This window comes from Rana temporaria, chromosome 10 (genome assembly GCF_905171775.1).
Source record: "Rana temporaria chromosome 10, aRanTem1.1, whole genome shotgun sequence".
Taxonomy (NCBI): domain Eukaryota; kingdom Metazoa; phylum Chordata; class Amphibia; order Anura; family Ranidae; genus Rana; species Rana temporaria.
In genome coordinates, this window is record NC_053498.1 from 7,289,511 (window position 1) to 7,308,297 (window position 18,787).

The 18,787-nt window shown below is 46.1% G+C and overlaps 1 protein-coding gene across 1 annotated transcript in view; it reads right to left on the minus strand.

The window, feature by feature from the left end:
• Positions 1 to 1,090: 1,090 nt before the first annotated feature.
• Positions 1,091 to 18,787, minus strand: part of KMT2B (lysine methyltransferase 2B) — a 59,027-nt gene continuing 41,330 nt past the window's right edge. The window contains exons 27-37 of the mRNA XM_040327106.1: positions 17,570 to 17,749; positions 15,557 to 17,093; positions 8,192 to 8,281; positions 7,862 to 7,950; positions 7,629 to 7,769; positions 7,447 to 7,521; positions 5,258 to 5,438; positions 5,037 to 5,144; positions 3,756 to 3,839; positions 3,546 to 3,675; positions 1,091 to 2,335 (exon numbers count right to left, since the gene is read on the minus strand). Of these exons, the coding sequence (XP_040183040.1) occupies positions 2,060 to 2,335; positions 3,546 to 3,675; positions 3,756 to 3,839; positions 5,037 to 5,144; positions 5,258 to 5,438; positions 7,447 to 7,521; positions 7,629 to 7,769; positions 7,862 to 7,950; positions 8,192 to 8,281; positions 15,557 to 17,093; positions 17,570 to 17,749 (2,891 nt within the window). The 3' untranslated portion in view covers positions 1,091 to 2,059. The remainder of the gene's footprint in view (positions 2,336 to 3,545; positions 3,676 to 3,755; positions 3,840 to 5,036; positions 5,145 to 5,257; positions 5,439 to 7,446; positions 7,522 to 7,628; positions 7,770 to 7,861; positions 7,951 to 8,191; positions 8,282 to 15,556; positions 17,094 to 17,569; positions 17,750 to 18,787) is intronic.

The window sequence follows — 18,787 nt, forward strand, 5'->3', positions numbered from 1 at the left end:
CTATAGGGCAGACCGACGAGCCGGAAGGAGAGGGAGATTTGCCCTTGTTGGACTGAGGGAGGAGAGTGCTCTTATCTCCAGTGACATCCCTAATATCCAGCCTGTCACCCAGCCGGCAGTTGATAGAAGAATCTCAAAAATAAAACAATTTCTTCAGGGCACTGGGCCCAAAGGGAGTCACGTCTTTCTCCTCTGCTAGGCAGAAAAAAAACTGAGGCTGCATGCTGCAGGGCGGAGGGTTATGTTCAGAGGGACCGCCGGGGGGCGGGGCTGTTCAACTCTGTTACAGTAACACCACGCCAAAATTAAACCCCCCCCCAAATTCATACCAGGCCCTAATCCGAGCATGCAGCCCACCAGGCTAGGAAAAGGTGGGGGGGGGGGGGGGCAAAGTCACACAAGTGTGATAGGAGCCCTAACGTTAATTGGCTCCTTGGCTTGACTTTACCCTGGCCCTGCCTGATGCAAGCCAGTACCTTCTTCGGAAGCCTGTGGTTGAAAAGCACAGCATCTACACGTGACAAAATTTACCCTGGCCCTGATGCAAGCCAGTACCTTCTCCTTCGGAAGCCTGTGGTTGAAAAGCACAGCACGTACACGTGACAAAATTTACCCTGGCCCTGATGCAAGCCAGTACCTTCGGAAGCCTGTGGTTGAAAAGCACAACATCTACACGTGACAAAATTTACCCTGGCCCTGATGCAAGCCAGTACCTTCTCCTTCGGAAGCCTGTGGTTGAAAAGCACAGCACGTACACGTGACAAAATGTACCCTGGCCCTGATGCAAGCCAGTACCTTCTCCTCAGAAGCCTGTGGTTGAAAAGCACAGCATCTATACGTGACAAAATTTACCCTGGCCCTGATGCAAGCCAGTACCTTCTCCTTCGGAAGCCTGTGGTTGAAAAGCACAGCATCTACACGTGACAAAATTTACCCTGGCCCTGATGCAAGCCAGTACCTTCTCCTTCGGAAGCCTGTGGTTGAAAAGCACAGCACCTACACGTGCCAAAATTTACCCTGGCCCTGATGCAAGCCAGTACCTTCTCCTTCGGGAAAGCCTGTGGTTGAAAAGCACAGCACCTACACATGACAACATTTTTAGTTTTATTTAAAATTCTAAACAGAAGGTGAAACAATGAAACATTTCCCGCCCCCCCAGCAAGTCCTTAAATAAAAAAAGTGCATAGAAAAACAATGTTCTTACAAATTCTTTGTACATTTATTTACACTCTCTCCTCAAGATTCTTGTCTCTTTAAACAGACGCGATTTTCAAAACTTCAAATTGCTCTCACCACTCGCTGCTTTGCAAAAAAAAAATATAATAAAAATAGGATGACAAAAAACAAAAACAAAAAAAAAATCAAAGATGGAGTCTGTCTGGTGAAGCTCCACAATTCAAGATGCTCCATGTTGTATTCAAGGTGGGTTATTGGTTTAATAAAATGGTACAAAGCTGACGGAAGCAGGGGGAGTATTTTTTTTATTTGTACCCCTTTGCAGGGCGGAGCAGGTGGTTAGCAGCAAAAGGATTAAAAAATGATTGTCACCCCCAAAACAGTCCGTTTTGCTCCCCGATGTTGGATACGTTCTCCGAATGGGAGCGAATATAGACGGCAGGAGATCAATGAGTTAAAACAGCAGGGGGGGGGGGGGTGCCCATTGCTTGTTGCGTATTCTGAGCGCCGCTCCTCGTTTTCCACAGCAGTTGCGAGAGAAAACGCGTGAGCTTACGGGGCGAGCGCTAGCAGGTAGCAGCAAGGGAAGGGGGGAGGAGGGGGCGGTGTCCAGAGAGGAGACAATTCTTGAAGACCCTGAGAGGAAAAAAGGAGAGGTCTGCCCTGTACTCTAATGACGGACAAGCCAGGACAGAGGGTAAAGTGCGACTTCTTGTAATGTTGACCCCTCTCTGCCGAGCAGCGCCATCACCCGAAATCTTGCGTCCGCCGTGGAAGTGCCAGCACCTCCAGACCAGCACTTGCGGCCGTGGATTTATTTTTTTAAATTTTTTTGTAATTTTTTTTTTTACTTTTTTTGTGTTTTTTTTTTTATGTGCCTCGCTCAGTTCAGGAAACGGCGGCACTTTTTGGCACCACAGTTACAGTGCAGCTTGCTGCTGGCATCTTCGATGGGGAACTTGTAGTCGTACGTCAGTTCCTCGCCGCGGTAAATGCTGCGAAGGGCGAAGATGACTATATGCTTCTGGCCTTCCACGTGGATGACCCGGGAGTAGCAGTTGGGCTCGCAGGAGTGATTGATGAAACGCGCCGCGTTGCCGTGCATGGTGGCGTCGACCACGTCGAAATCGTCAATGCGGAACATGTAACATCCGATTCCCTGGAATAGAGACAAAATTAGGATCAGTGACAGTTCTGGAGAGAACAAACCCACATGGCCGGGGAGGAACAGTGCCCCCCCCCACCCCATCATTGGTCCGGGGAGGAACAGTGCCCCCCCCCCCCACCATTGGCCCGGGAAGGAACAGTGCCCCCCCCTCCACCATTGGCCCGGGAAGGAACAGTGCCCCCCCCCTCCATCATTGGCCCTGGGAAGGAACAGTGCCCCCCCCCCCGCCATCATTGGCCCTGGGAAGGAACAGTGCCCCCCCTCCATCATTGGCCCTGGGAAGGAACAGTGCTCCCCCTCCATCATTGGCCCTGGGAAGGAACAGTGCCCCCCCCTCCATCATTGGCCCTGGGAAGGAACAGTGCCCCCCCCCTCCATCATTGGCCCTGGGAAGGAACAGTGCCCCCCCCTCCATCATTGGCCCTGGGAAGGAACAGTGCCCCCCCCTCCATCATTGGCCCTGGGAAGGAACAGTGCCCCCCCCTCCATCATTAGCCCTGGGAAGGAACAGTGCCCCCCCTCCATCATTGGCCCTGGGAAGGAACAGTGCCCCCCCCTCCATCATTGGCCCTGGGAAGGAACAGTGCCCCCCCCTCCATCATTGGCCCTGGGAAGGAACAGTGTCCCCCCCTCCATCATTGGCCCTGGGAAGGAACAGTGCCCCCCCCTCCATCATTGGCCCTGGGAAGGAACAGTGTCCCCCCCTCCATCATTGGCCCTGGGAAGGAACAGTGCCCCCCCCTCCATCATTGGCCCTGGGAAGGAACAGTGCCCCCCCCTCCATCATAGGCCCTGGGAAGGAACAGAGCCCCCCCCCCCCCATCATTGGCCCTGGGAAGGAACAGTGCCCCCCCCCTCCATCATTGGCCCTGGGAAGGAACAGTGCCCCCCCCCCATCATTGGCCCGGGAAGGAACAGTGCCCCCCCCCCTCCATCATTGGCCCTGGGAAGGAACAGTGCCCTCCATCATTGGTGTCGGTGCCCCAAGGATCGCATAAAGATGAGCAAAAAGGGCCGTATTCGGCCCACGGGCCGCAGTTTGGAGACCTCTGGCCTAAAAGATTAAGTGAACCAATAACAACAGGTGTCAACCACCTTCTTCAGGAGGAGGTACCCGTTTTAAGTGTTAAATGTCTCTGTGTACAGTGAAGGCGGAGATGATGGCCGCATATTGAAAGGGCTTCTGGGTAGAGGGCGTTACCTTGCTGTCGTAGAATTTCTCCCTCTTGTCAGTCAGTACAGCTCTAATGACAATGCCCGCGTACTCGATGACCATCTCGCCAGCGTCAATGTTCCTCTTACAGAACAGTCCCCTGCCGTGGATAGATGACCTGCAGAGAAAGACAGGTGGTGACGGACAAGTCAAAAGAAAAAATGGATGCCAACCAACCTCTCCCAGCACGTCACTTACCTGTACACGCCCACAGCCTCTTTGGATGTTCTCTTCAGGTGGCGGAACCTCATTGCCATGGGAAGGTCCAGGCTGGTCGCTCGCCTAAAAAAAAAAAAAAATAAAGCAATTCATTGTAACTACCTCAATACCACTTTCCCTTCCTGCCCAGGCCAAATATTCAGCTTTCAGCGCTGTCACACTTTGAATGACAATTGCGCGGTCATGCTACACTGTATCCAGATGAGATTTTTATAATTTTTTCCACAAAAAATAGCTTTCTTCTGGTGTTATTTAACCACTTGAGACCCGCGCTATTGACAAAAGACGTCAACAGCGCGGTTCTCAGGTGCCAAGTGGACGTCATTTGAAATGCATTACCCGCGCGCGCCACAATATTGCAGTCCCAATAAAAAAAATAAAAAATAAAAAAATCGCAGATCGCCGCCATTACTAGTAAAAAAAAAAAATAATGAAAAAAAAATCATAATTCTGTTCCCCATTTTGTAGGAGCTATAACTTTTGCGCAAACCAGTCGCTTATTGCATTTTTTTTTTTACAAAAATACGTCGAAAAATACGTATCGGCCTTAACTGAGAAAAAAAAATAGTTTTTTTTTTTTTTTTTAAATTGGAGATTTATTATAGCAACAAGTAAAAAATATATATATTTTTTTTAAATTGTCGCTCTTTTTATGTTTATAGCGCAAAAAATAAAAACCGCAGAGGTGATCAAATGCCACCAAAATAAAGCTCTATTTGTGGGGAAAAAAAGGACGTCAATTTTGTTTGGGAGCCACGTCGCACGACCGCGCAAATGTCAGTTAAAGCGACGCAGTGCCGGAAGCTGAAATTTCACCTGGGCAGGAGGTGGGTATATGTGCCCAGTAAGCAAGTGGTTAATCACCACTGGTTTATTTTTTGCCAAATAAACGAAAAGCCAAAATACTTGAAAACCCCCCTGCTGTTTGTATAGGTTTCAATTGTGCCCATCAATGGTATCTCCCATCAAGAGATACCTCCTACGAGGTGCGCTTACGTCACTCAAGCTGATCGGCAACTCAGCTGGAGTGCGGCTCCATCCTGCGCATGCACGGGCACTATTCACTTAGACAGAACAACGGACAAGGTATAGGCAAGTCGGTAATGGGTAAACAGACCAGCAGGGAGCCTATAGGCATGGTCACTAGTCGTATGCACTCTGCTTGCCTTCCACAGTACAGGTCCTCTTTAATATCTGTATACACCTTCTCACATATCTGTGAATGATAGGCAGACATTTTTTTATAGTTATAGATGTTACCTGGTGGACTTTAGCTGCACTTCCTCTTCCTCCTCCTCATACGTACACATTTCCGGGAGCGTTCGGTGCCGAGAGGCCAGGAAATTGAACATGTCAAACGTACTCTTCCTAAAAAAATGAAAAAAAAAAAAAAAAAAACACGACATGGCCGGATCAGAAAAGCTCCAACACCCAAAAAGCGCACTAGGTGGACACCTCACAAGACAAAACGCTACACCCACCTGACGTAGAACTCGCTGCGAGCGCAGCCCGTCGAGTTCACAAATAACTCCTCCTCCTCCACCTCCTGGTGGTGGAAATGGAATTTGTACCCCCGGCAGCGCTCAGCGCCAGTCAGCTGTTCCAGCAGGAAAAGCACGGCGTCGTGCTGAACCCCCAACATCCGCGCTCCGCTCAGACCGGCTGCAGGGAATTAAAAAAAAATAATAAAATGAAATACTTTCCCTCAGATTTTCCACGTACGCCCCCCCCCTAGCTTCCCACAAGGAGGCGCATTCTTTGCTGAAATTTTGCATTTCCTAGACCTTAGCGGCAATATTGTGCGACTTGCAGTCACTGACATCACCAGTGACACTAATACAGTGATCAGTGCTAATAATATGCACTGTCACTGTACTACCGACACTGGTTGGTAAGGGGTGTTAAAGTACAAAGGCAAAACTTAATTTTTTCAAAAGCATACGCAAGTGGCGTCCGCATATAAAAACGGTGTTCAAACCACAAGTGAGATATAGCCACGATCGTTAAGAGTGAGGGCAATAATTCTAGCCCTAGACCACCTCTAACTCAAAACAGGTAAACTGTAGACATTTTTAAACATCGCCTATGGAAATTTTTTAAGGGTCAAACTTTGTCGCCATTCCATGAGCGAGTGCAATTTTGAAGCGCAACATGCTGGGCATCAATTTACTGGGTGTAACATTATCTTTCACGATATAAAAAAAAATTGGGCTAACTTTACTGTCCTTATTTTATTAAGAAAAAAAAATAAAAAATGTTTTCCCCTCGTAAAAATTGCGCTTGCAAGACCGCTGCGCAAATACGATGCGACAAAGTATTGCAAAGACCGACATTTTATTCTCTAGGGTGTCTGGAAAAATATATATATATATTTGGGGGTTCCAAGAAATTTTCTAGCAAAAAAATAAAAATAAAAAAAGGATTTTAACTTGTAAACAAGTGTCAAAAAGAGGCTCAGTACTTAAAAGGGTTGTAAAGGAAAACAATGTTTTCCCTAAACAGCTTCCTTTCCCTTAGTGCAGTCCTCCGTCACTTACCTCATCCTTACATTTTGCTTTTAAATGTCTTTATTTCTTCTGAGAAATCCTCACTTCCTGTTCTTCGGTCTGTAACTCCACACAGTAATGCAAGGCTTTCTCCCTGGTGTGGAGAAAGCCTCTTGAGGGGGCGAGCAGGAGTGTCAGGACGCCCACCAACACACAGCTCCTTTATCTGCAAAGTAGAGAGTGTCCTGATGGGGGGGGGGGGGGGGGCGGCAAGCAGGCATATCAGGACACTCTCTACTTTGCAGATAAAGGAGCTGTGCGTTGGTGGGCGTCCTGACACTCCTGCTCGCCCCCTCAAGATGCTTTCTCCACACCACACTCCTTTAAAGTGGAGTTCCACCCAGAAATGGAACTTCCGCTGATCCGATTCCTCCCCCTTCGTTATCACATTTGGCACCTTTCAGGGATATCCGTCTAATGCAGGTATTTGCTGCCACTTCCTGCGAAAGAGCGCCGCAGAATCCGTTGCGAAGTACGCCATGTCTGGCCCCTCCCCCCACTGTCTTCTGGGAGAGACACAAGGCAGCATGGAATATTCAGAATGTGCAGCGCGACTCACGCATGCGCAGTAGGGAACCAGGCAGTAAAGTCGCAAGGCTTCACTTCCCGATTCCCTTACTGAAGATGCCAGTGCCTCCACCCGGAGCCGAGGGACGGGTCGCCTTCGTGTGAGGACATGGCGGGCGCCCTGGACAGGCAAGTGTCCTCATTTTAAAAGTCAGCAGCTGCAGTATTTGTAACTAAAAAATAAAGAAGATTCCGTCGGAATGCCGCTTTAAGGGGTGATCAAGGGGGTAAATATGTGCCTAACCAGTGTGTGTGCCCCGCCTTTACTGGGAATCTAGTTGTGCGTAGCAGGGACTGACCAACCAACAAGCTCCCTCGTCATTTAACGCAGCTCTGCGTTTACAATCGGCTCAGCTGTTCACCAGGTGGCGGTGGTCGATCATTGGCCGGTACCCGGTGATTGGCATGTGGTGTGACAAATCACAGCATAGCCAGGTGCACAGATCACTCACTAGGTATACGACCCAGCGCAGGGAGGCCGATTTGCCGCCATACATCCTCGTGATGCCGTCAGCAAGCAGATAAGTACAGTCCTATGGAAAGGAGCCTCTTCTTACCAGAGAAGGAGAGATGTCTAAGTCTTGCCACACTTCGAGCCTCTTGTACCTTTTCCACTACAGTCTTCCATGCACCTGTAACAACAGGAACACACTTACATTACACTGTAACAAAAGGACTAAAAGGTGTTGAATATTTAGTTATACGGTGAGAGCATGAAGAATCCAGCATAGGCACCTACCTTCAGCGCTATCAGACTGCGTATAGAAGCCGTCTTCACTGATGATCTCGAATCGCAGATGCGGCCGGCCTTTCTTGGGTAACAAGTTCTCCTTCTCCTCAAGAAAACGTTCTTCAAAGTCCTCGAAGCTGGGAGAGAAACCTGCGTGGAAATAAGAGGAACAAGAACCGTCATGATGCTGAAAATCGGCAAGTTGGCAAGATAGAGCACAGGAGTGCAGTTCTCATCAGTACCAGCAGAGGGCTCAGAGCACGGAGATTCTTTGGGCGAATCTAGAGAAGCGTCTTCTGTTTTCACATCCACCGTCAGATCGACAAAAATCCTGGAAGGCAAAAAAAAAAAAGGGTTAAAGTAACTGAGGAAAAAAAAAAGAAGAAAAAAAAAAAGAAAAAAGAAGGCGAAAGAAGAAAGAAGGCAAAAGAAGAAGAAAGAAGGCAAAAGAAGAAGAAAGAAGGCAAGAAAGAAGGCAAGAAAGAAAGAGTTGCTGTAATTAAGCCTGCAGAGCATTGCTCCCACAATAAGTGATTGGTGGCGGCAATGCACAGCCTCATGTCCACACTCACTCGCTATCCAAACTTAGCTCATCATCATCCATGGAGTCGGGGTCCACAAACTCTTTGAACATTGACGTTTTGATACGATTCCGTTTTGACCTAGCAGAGGAAAAATGTGAAGCTGAAATCCAACAGCTAAAACTAAAAATCTCTTCATAGAGAAGGCAGAGGTGGAGAGAGGGAAGAGGAGAGAGAATGGGGAGAAAAAAAAAAGACACATAAGATGGGAAAAAAGTGCAGAGGAAGCGAGGGAGGGAAAGAGAAAGCGAGGGAGGGAAAGAGAAAGCGAGGGAGGGAAAGAGAAAGCGAGGGAGAGAGGGAGGGAGGAAGAGAGGAAGGGAGGAAGAGAGGGAAAGAGGAAAAAGAGGGAGGGAGGAAAAGAGGAAGAGAGGGAAAGAGGAGGGAGGAAGAGAGGGAAAGAGGAGGGAGGAAGAGAGGGAAAGAGGAAAAAGAGGGAGGAAGGGAGGAAGAGAGGGAAAGAGGAGGGAGGAAGGGAGGAAGAGAGGGAAAAGGGAGGGAGGGGGAAGGGAAGGGAAGGGGAAGGGAAGGAAGGAAGGAAGGAAGGAAGGAAGGGGAAGAGAGGGAGGGAGGAAGGGAGAGGAAGAGAGGGAGGGAAAAAGGGAGGGAGGAAGAGAGGGAGGGAAAAAGGGAAGGAAGAAGAGAGGGAAAAAGGGAAGGAGGAAGAGAGGGAAAAAGGGAAGGAGGAAGAGAGGGAAAAAGGGAAGGAGGAAGAGAGGGAAAAAGGGAAGGAGGAAGAGAGGGAAAAAGGGAAGGAGGAAGAGAGGGAAAAAGGGAAGGAGGAAGAGAGGGAAAAAGGGAAGGAGGAAGAGAGGGAAAAAGGGAAGGAGGAAGAGAGGGAAAAAGGGAAGGAGGAAGAGAGGGAAGGAGGAAGAGAGGGAAAAAGGAAAAAAGGGGAGGGAGGGAGAGAAAGAGGAAGAGAGGGAAAGAGGAAAAAAGGGAGAAGGGAAGAGAGGGAAAGAGGAAAGAGGGAGGGAGGGAGGGAGGGAGGGAGGGAGGGAGGAAGGAAGGAAGGAAGGAAGGAAGGAAGGAAGGAAGGAAGGAAGGAAGAAAGAAAGAAAGAAAGAAAGAAAGGAAAAGAGGGAGGGAGGGAGGGAGGGAAAGAGGAAAAAAGGGAGAAGGGAAGAGAGGGAAAGAGGAGAAAGGGAGGGAGGAAGAGAGGGAAAGAGGAGAAAGGGAGGGAGGAAGAGAGGGAAAGAGGAGAAAGGGAGGGAGGAAGAGAGGGAAAGAGGAGTAAGGGGGAGCAAGGGTTCAGAGATCTATGAAGTCAGATCAGCATTTTTTTGGGCGGTCTCAAAAAGGCATTTGTTTCCATCAGCACTCCTCCTCCCCCAGTTAGTCTATGGAAAAAGAAAAGCAGCAGCAAAGGTCGGATACACTGGTCAATGAATGTCATCAGGAGAGTCTCAAAGTGAAAAGTACCCAGCAACTGTCGATCAAAAGCGGCCTTAAAAGGAGAAGTCCACTTAAAAACTGAAATTACAGCCAGCTTACGGACACCTACCTGTCCGATCCATACATCACATGCAGACCCCAAAATGATTCTTCTTCAATGGCTTTCAACAGCAGCCTTGAGGAAGGGGGGAGTCTGTTGCCCAAAACGCGTTGGCTTTATTTTATCGTTGTTACTCCAAACAAAACGTTCATAAACCTCCATCTACTGGATGCTCCTTTAAAAGAGGTGGAAGTAAAGACATGCGGAATCGACCACTAGGCCATACCCGAGGAAGCAGCCCACCATCTTCTCAAGTTGGGCACTAATCTCTGGAAAAAATAAAATTTTCCAGAAGGAAAAAAACACTGCGCTAGATAAAAAGATGAAGTGATGAACACCAAAAATAAATGAATGAATATTAAAGCTGCCAGTACCAAAAAATCGTGATACAAAAAATTTCTAAAACATGTATAAAAAAATAGTACAGCGCTCAAAAAAAAAAAAACAAGTGAAAAGGATCTAAAATAATAGATCTAAGATATACAATATTGAAATGAGAAAAAATTCTCTCACTGGTAGATAAAATAAAATAATGTGACAAAAATAAGTGAATATAAGAAAGTCCCACTGTGTGAATGTAACATCCAAAATATTTGAAAAATAAATAGAATTAAGTCCTTGCAGGATAGATAATTCCTTAAAGGGAAATCCGAATGGACACCGAGAGAGGATAGAAGGAAATTCATCCACCAGGAAGACACCCAAATGTGGTAATGTAGTCTCCTTACCCTGTCAGTGCGATCGCCATTACAGTGATCTCAGCGCACCCGAGGATTTTAGGTCTCCCTCTGGACCCTCTGTAAGATGTATGAAGTGGTGCCTGTGGTCTCGGATGGTCAGAAAATGAAAAAGAGGACCATAGCGTAATACCGTAAAGCCGAGTTTAATAGGCAAAATTACTATGCACTTACGATTCCGATGACATTCGATAGCGATTTAAAAAACACATCTAGTGGAGAAGCGACGGCTTCTCTTATGGTATAGGCTCCGGGCTCCTTCGTCGAGAGCGTGATGACGTCAAGTATGCAAGCCACGCCTACGTGTTTCGTCACCACGGACGTCGTCTGGGATTGGCTGCTGGACTTGCGTCATCACGCATGCCCTATTATAGTCCCGTAGCGCCATATTGGGCAAGCGGGACCAAGGTATTGGAAAGCGGACGGCGTCTGACACAGCGATGTCATCTACAATGGAGCAGAGGGCAAAGCCTATTCGGAGGAAAAATAAAAACCGACATCTTATGGAAAAAGAGAGGAGACGTACGGAGCGATATATCCAAAGGAAGAGAGAGGAAAAGGCCACTGCTATTCCTTACAAATATAACTTTAAATTAGGATCATATATTGCAATGATAAATACAAATGTGCAAGAATAATCAGACAGATATATTTAACACAATCGGATACATAAAAAAGGATACAAATAGTGTTCTATATAAAATTACTTTAAATATTAAAAATGTACATAAAAAAGTTTTTGGGGTCTGGGAGTATATTGAGACTAAGCATTATTTAAAAAACTGTTAATGTCCCAATCTACATTTAACCCATGAGGCACGTAGGATCGCATATCAAATCTCGTCTCGAGCTTGGATATAGAGCGAACCCTATTCCTGCCTCTCCAATGTGGGCAAAGTTTTTCAATGGGGACAAATAAAAATCCCATCGAGTTGTCGGTTGTGACATTTTGTATAATGTTTGGATAAATTATGCTTAGGAAAACCACGCCTTATATTCCCTACATGTTCTTCTAAACGGACATGCAAAGCTCTCTTAGTGCGGCCAATATATTGTTTTGAGCATGGGCACTGAATGGGGTCTACCACACATTCACTAGAACATGTAATGAAGGAATCGATGTCATAGACCTTACCTGTCTGTGTAGACTGAAAATGTTCTAGTTTACGTCCTTTGAAGGAGTTTATCTGACATATTTTACATTTCCGACATGGGAAGAAGCCCTTCATAGTTTGGAAAAAAGAGACTGTTTGTGGGGGGGTCGATGATATTAGGGGCTACCTTATGACCCAAAGCAGGTGCTCCTCTAAATATGACCACAGGGCGGTCAGGAATGGCAGTACCTAAAATTCTATCTTTTTTAGAATATTCCAGTGTTTAGAAAAAATCTTTTCTACCCAAAAATGCTGATTGGAATAGCCTGTGATCATTGAACAGCCAAACCGGTTATCCACAATTTGATTGGATCTACCTGTTCTTACAAGCATCTGGTTACGGTCCATATCGTTGACTGTATTGATAGGGTTATCAATACTTGTCTCTGAAAATCGTTTTTCAAGAAACCTCTGCTTCAGAATGCTGGTTGTTGGTAACCCACCAGAGTAGTGCAATTTCTTCCAATTCGTTGGAATTGTCCTTTAGGGACAGCACTAAGCCAGTTAGAATGGTGACAACTGGTCAGTGGGATAAATGCATTACGGTCAGTTTCATTTGAAATATGTAGTAGTGGTCAAAACCCCCTCTTTAACTGTGATGTTAAGATCCAAGAAGTGGATTTGAGACTGACTACTTTCATGTTCGAGACAAATACCTCTATTGTTATTTAATCTGATGAGGAAATTCTCTAATGAGCAGAATGTCACCTTCCCATAGTATAAGAACATCGTCGATGTATCTTTACCAAAGACACAGTTCTTTAGGGGGATTTTTATCAACAACATCCCTCTCCCAATATGACATAAAAAGGTTGGCAAGGCTGGGGGCAAATTTAGCCCCCATAGCCACGCCACACCTTTGTAAATAAAAAAGCCCTCCAAACCAAAAATAATTATGGCTGGTGGCAAAAATTAAAAGATTAATAATAAAATCTTTCTGTACAACAGATAAGGTAATATCCTGCTGTAAATAAAACCTGACTGCCTTTAGGCCATGCTCATGCGATATGATGGTATAGAGGGATGTTACATCCGCCGTAGCTAGGATGAATCCCTCCTTCCAGTCAAAATTAGTCAAAAGATTAATGACTCGAGTCGTATCACGTAGATATGATGGTGTTGCAGTAACCAAAGGCTGCAGGAACGTATCAACACCATCATATCTACGTGATACGACTCAAGTCATTAATCTTTTGACTAATTTTGACTGGAAGGAGGGATTCATCCTAGCTACGGCGGATGTAACATCCCTCTATACCATCATATCGCATGAGCATGGCCTAGAGGCAGTCAGATTTTATTTACAGCAGGATATTACCTTATCTGTTGTACAGAAAGATTTTATTATTAATCTTTTAATTTTTGCCACCAGACATAATTTTTGGTTTGGAGAGCTTTTTTATTTACAAAGGTGTGGTGTGGCTATGGGGGCTAAATTTGCCCCCAGCCTCGTCAACCTTTTTATGTCATATTGGGAGAGGGATGTTATTGATAAAAAATCCCCCTAAAGAACTGCGTCTTTGGAAAAGATACATCGACGATGTTCTTATACTATGGGAAGGTGACCTTCTGCTCATTAGAGAATTTCCTCATCAGATTAAACAATAGAGGTATTTGTCTCAAACATGAAAGTAGTCAGTCTCAAATCCACTTCTTGGATCTTAACATTACAGTTAAAGACGGGGTTTTGACCACTACTACATATTTCAAAGAAACTGACCGTAATGCATTTATCCCACTGACCAGTTGTCACCATTCTAACTGGCTTAGTGCTGTCCCTAAAGGGCAGTTTCAACGAATTAGGAGAAATTGCACTACTCTGGTGAATAACCAACAACAAGCACAAATTCTGAAGCAGAGGTTTCTTGAAAAAGGATATTCAGAGACAAGTATTGATAACACTATCAATACGGTCAACGATATGGACCATAACCAGATGCTTGTAAGAACAGGTAGATCCAATCGAATTGTGGATAACCGGTTTGGCTGTTCAATGATCACAGGCTATTCCAATCAGCAGTTTTTGATAAAAAAATATTTTTTCTAAACACTGGAATATTCGAAAAATTTTAGGTCTTGCCATTCCTGACCGCCCTGTGGTCATATTTAGAGGAGCGCCTGCTTTGCGTCATAAGGTGGCCCCCAATATCATCGACCCCCCCCCCCCCCCACAAACAGTCTTTTTCCAAACTATGAAGGGCTTCTTCCCATATCGGAAATGTAAAATATGTCAGATAAACTCCTTCAAAGGACGTAAACTAGAACATTTTCGGTCTACACAGACAGATGAGGTCTATGACATCGATTCCTTCATTACATGTTCTAGTAAATGTGAGATATACCTCATTCAGTGCCCATGCTCAAAACAATATATTGGCCGCACTAAGAGAGCTTTGCATGTCCGTTTAGAAGAACATGTAGGGCAGGGATATGCAATTAGCGGGCCTCCAGCTGTTGCAAAACTACAAGTCCCATCATGCCTCTGGGTGTCATGCTTGTGGCTGTCAAGAGTCTTGCTTTGCCTCATGGGACTTGTAGTTCTGCAACAGCTGGAGGTCCACTAATTGCATATCCCTGATGTAGGGAATATAAGGCGTGGTTTTCCTAAGCATAATTTATCCAAACATTATGCAAAATGTCACAACCGACAACTCGAGGGGACTTTATTTGTCCCCATTGAAAAACTTTGCCCACATTGGAGAGGCAGGAATAGGGTTCGCTCTATATCCAAGCTCGAGACGAGATGGATATTTGACATGCGATCCTACGTGCCTCATGGGTTAAATGTAGTTGGGGACATTAACTGTTTTTTTAAATAATGCTTAGTCTCAATATACTCCCAGACCCCAAAAACGTTATTTATGTACATTTTTAATATTTAAAGTAATTTTATATATAACACTATTATGTATCCGATTGTGTTTAATATATTTATGTCTGATTATTCTTGCACATTTGTATTTATCATAGCAATATATGATCCTAATTTAAAGTTATATTTGTAAGGAATAGCGGTGGCTTTTCTCTCTTTCTTCCATTGGATATATCACTCCGTACGTCTCCTCTCTTTTTCCACAAGATGTCGGTATTTATTTTTCCTCCGAATAGGCTTCACCTTCTGCTCCATTGTAGCCGACATCGCTGTGTCAAAGATGCCGTCAGCTTTCCAATACCTTGGTCCCGCTTGCCCTTAACCAATATGGCGCTACGGGACTATAATAGGGCATTCGTGATGACGCGAGTCCGGCAGCCAATCCCAGACGACATCCGTGGTGACGAAACACGTAGGCGTGGCTTGCAGACTTGACGTCATCACGTTCTCGACGAAAGAGCCCGGAGCCTATACCATAGGAGAGATAGGAGAAGCCGCCGCTTCTCCACTAGATGTGATTTTAAATCGCTATCAGATGTCATCGGAATCGTAAGTGCATATTTTGCCTATTAAACTCAGCTTTACGGTATTACGCTATGGTCCTCTTTTTCATTTTCTGACCATCCGAGACCACAGGCAACACTTCATACATCTTACAGAGGGTCCAGAGGGAGACCTAAAATCCTCAGGTGCGCTGAGATCACTGTAATGGTCATCGCACTGACAGGGTAAGGAGACTACATTACCACATTTGGGTGTCTTCCTGGTGGATGAATTTCCTTCTATCCTCTCTCGGTGTCCATTCGGATTTCCCTTCAAGGAATTATCTATCCTGCAAGGACTTAATTCTATTTTTTTTTTCAAATATCTTGGATGTTACATTCACACTGTGGGACTTTCTTACATTCACTTATTTTTGTCACATTATTTTATTTTATCTACCAGTGAGAGAATTTTTTCTCATTTCACCATTTAATATTGTATATCTAAGATCTATTATTTTAGATCCTTTTCACCAATCTCTGGAAGTAAATCCTACCCATCCTGTCCACCCCCAAAAAGCAACTTTAAAACAAAAACACACCCTTTGGCCCGTACCTTGTGGTGGTCACAGTCTCAGAAACACAGTTGATAGCGATGGGGTTTATGATGGCGTCCGGGTCGAGGTCTTCCAGTTTATCCAACATATCCAATTTGGGTTTCTTTCTGTGGGAGATGTTGTTGGGCACAGGACAGGGTCTCTTAGGGGCTTGCCGGATGGGTTGTTTCTTAGGGGGAGCGGGCTTTATGTGGGGTAGCTGCACTGGGGGTTGGATCTGTGGGGGCACCTGGGTCTGGACCGGGGAGGGAGCAACGCTTAGGAGTCCTGTATTGACGGGAACACCCTGCAGTAGACAGGTTTGGGGGATACCAGAGAGGGTGGGGGCCATCATCGTCGGAGCCCCAAAATTGAGCTGCCCAGTGCCATGTAACATGTTGAGCATCGGGAGCACACGTAGTGTAATCGCTGAGCTGCCGGATGAAGTTGTTTGCAGGAAAACGGTGCCTATGTTCTGGGAGGGGGCAGAGGACGTAGTAGACAAAACGGGGGCAGTAGTCTGAGGAAGACAAGCGAACTGAGTTTTTTGGGTGGGTTTTTGGGCAAACCTATTAGCCCTCAAAATGGGGTGCTTCATGACCCCGTGAGAGTCGGTATTTGTCAATTCTGGAAGCTGCCTAAACTGCCCCAACTGCCCCATATGGTCCAAGCTGTCATCTTGAACAGCAATGATCTGACCGGTGGTCTTGTTCACCAATAAAAACTTGGAGGCGGGTTTGTTCACAGGTCCATTAGGGGTTATGGGAAGGAGAGGGCGGCACACCCTTTGCACTTGAGGCGGGTCCCTGAGCGGAGGAGGTCCTTGAGAGGACTGGTAGCTTACGCAATCTTTGCCATTGGACAGCGAGACAGCGGCACTCCCATTCTGCGTGACGGGAGAGGTGGAGGCCAGCGGAGACGGCACCCTCTCTTGCTGTTGGGTGGCGTGGTCCGCGTTGGTGACATTGGCGCTTTTTAAGACAAAGTCAACAATTTCAGAAGGCAGGTGGGATGGCGTTTTGCCGCCGCTCAGAGAGCCGCTACGACTCTGCGGCGTGTCCTCGCTGTCCGTGCTGTCATGAATACCATCCAGCTGTTCAATGCGACCGGGCGGTGTGGATAAGAGGGGACTGAAAGGTTCATTAGATACCACCGTCCTTGTCAACCCATAATACTGCTCTCCGGCCTCCTCCTCCGAACTGCTCGCCCCATCCTGTTCATCGGCCGGTAACGACGTACCAACCAAAAGCTGAGCACCGCACTGCAAAGGTCCAGTGAGCAGTTCGCTGTCTAGAGACAACATCACCTCCATGTCCGTCAAGAGCTGCGACGGCGCCTCAGAGGAAAAATGCTTTGCGAGAGGCGACGTTGTTGTGGAAGGCGGAGGGCTTGCTGAATCCCGGGAAACCAGAGCTTTAGTCTGATGGGTGACCCGAGGATGATATGGTGGTGGTGCTGGAGCCGGCGGTCTCCGGGTTCTCCGAAGGGGTGCAACTTCAGGATCTCTGACCGTCGGGATATGATGGGATAGAGAAGATGATGAGGATGATGGACTCCCTGAAAAGAAAAAAGGAGATGAGTGCAACAAGAAAAAGCAAAAGAAAGAAAGGCAACAAGAAAAAGCAAACGAAAGAAAGAGAAAAAGAAAGCAAAAGAAAGCGAAAAAGAAAGCAAAAGAAAGCGAAAAAGAAAGCAAAAGAAAGCGAAAAAGAAAGCAAAAGAAAGCAAAAGAAAGCGAAAAAGAAAGCAAAAGAAAGCAAAAGAAAGCGAAAAAGAAAGCGAAAAAGAAAGAGAAAAAGAAAGCAAAAGAAAGCGAAAAAGAAAGCGAAAAAGAAAGCGAAAAAGAAAGCGAAAAAGAAAGAGAAAAAGAAAGCAAAAGAAAGAGAAAAAGAAAGCGAAAAAGAAAAGCGAAAAAGAAAGCGAAAAAGAAAGCGAAAAAGAAAGCGAAAAAGAAAGCGAAAAAGAAAGAGAAAAAGAAAGAAAGAAAGAAAGAAAGAAAGGAAAAGAAAATAAATTTGTTCGCCACAACTCACCTGGAGAAGGAAGCGGGCGAGAAAAGCCACCAAGGGGTTTTCGGGAAGGAGAGTAGTTTGGCATTTTTATCCTGGCACCAGAGAATGAGCGGGGAGCAGCTGCAGTAGTGATGGGCTCAAGAGGCGGCCGGGAGAGGGAAGGGGTTTCTGGAGTTGAGGGGGTGGAGGCTTCTGAATTTTCTGGGGAAGGAAAAATTTAAATAAAAAAAGTGTCTTTAGGACTTAGGCATGCATGCTCAGTAATGTGAAGGGCCCCTTTCACACGAGAGATCTGACCAGACTCTCCATCCTCCTCCTCTACGGAGCGCCAGATGTAAATGGACTTGTGTCCGTTACACCCGGCTACCTCCATGTCCGATCCTGTCCGGCAAAGAAAAATAGGTGATCCATTTCCCTCTGTCTGGCAGGATCGCTTTGAAGGACAGCCGGATGTAAACCGACCACCCATCCGTTCACATGCCACCACGAGCGGCAGAACCACCAAGATGAAGCAATACACCCCCCCCCCCCCCGCCTCCCACAAGAAAGCTAAGAAAGCAACTGCAGGAGCCAAGTGGATCTCTTAGCGATCCTGTTACCAACAACATGGTCATTCATCTAACATATTCCTTCAGTAGAAGATTAATCCAGCTGATGGGTTTCTTGTTTGTGATATAAGGGTATAAATTCACCTTTGTAACATGTTACACCCATATTTAGGATGTCAAATGTTATAATAGAGCACCCAATTACACTCCCTGATCTAAAGGCCCTAATCCTAAAGTTTAGATAAAGTTAACTGGCTCTTTACACCAGAAAAAGAGTGAATACACTGCGCTGCCAATTATGCGGTAATGGTAGCTGCTAACACGGCTTGTTCAAAAAAGCAGAATAACAAAAGAATACATAAGTGTAGCGCTTAAAAAGATATAGTGAGTATCAAAATACCATATCAGGGAGGACTCCACTGTCGCCCCATTTGCATGCAAGAGCTCTTTACTTCCAGCCAAATGTAAGTTTGTCAGCTGTGAATAAATACGTATTTTTTACCATACGGAGTTACGCTATGTGGCCACCCCTTTCTTCTTTTCTTTACGCAACACTATCATACTGAGCTAATTGGTCTCGGGAGTCCAACACCAGCACAGCTTCCGGCTTGTTCCTGGGGACCCATTCCATCCAAAGATACTTCAACCAATTGGGCCTATGCTTCCTGCCAAGGATCGTTTTTTGACATCT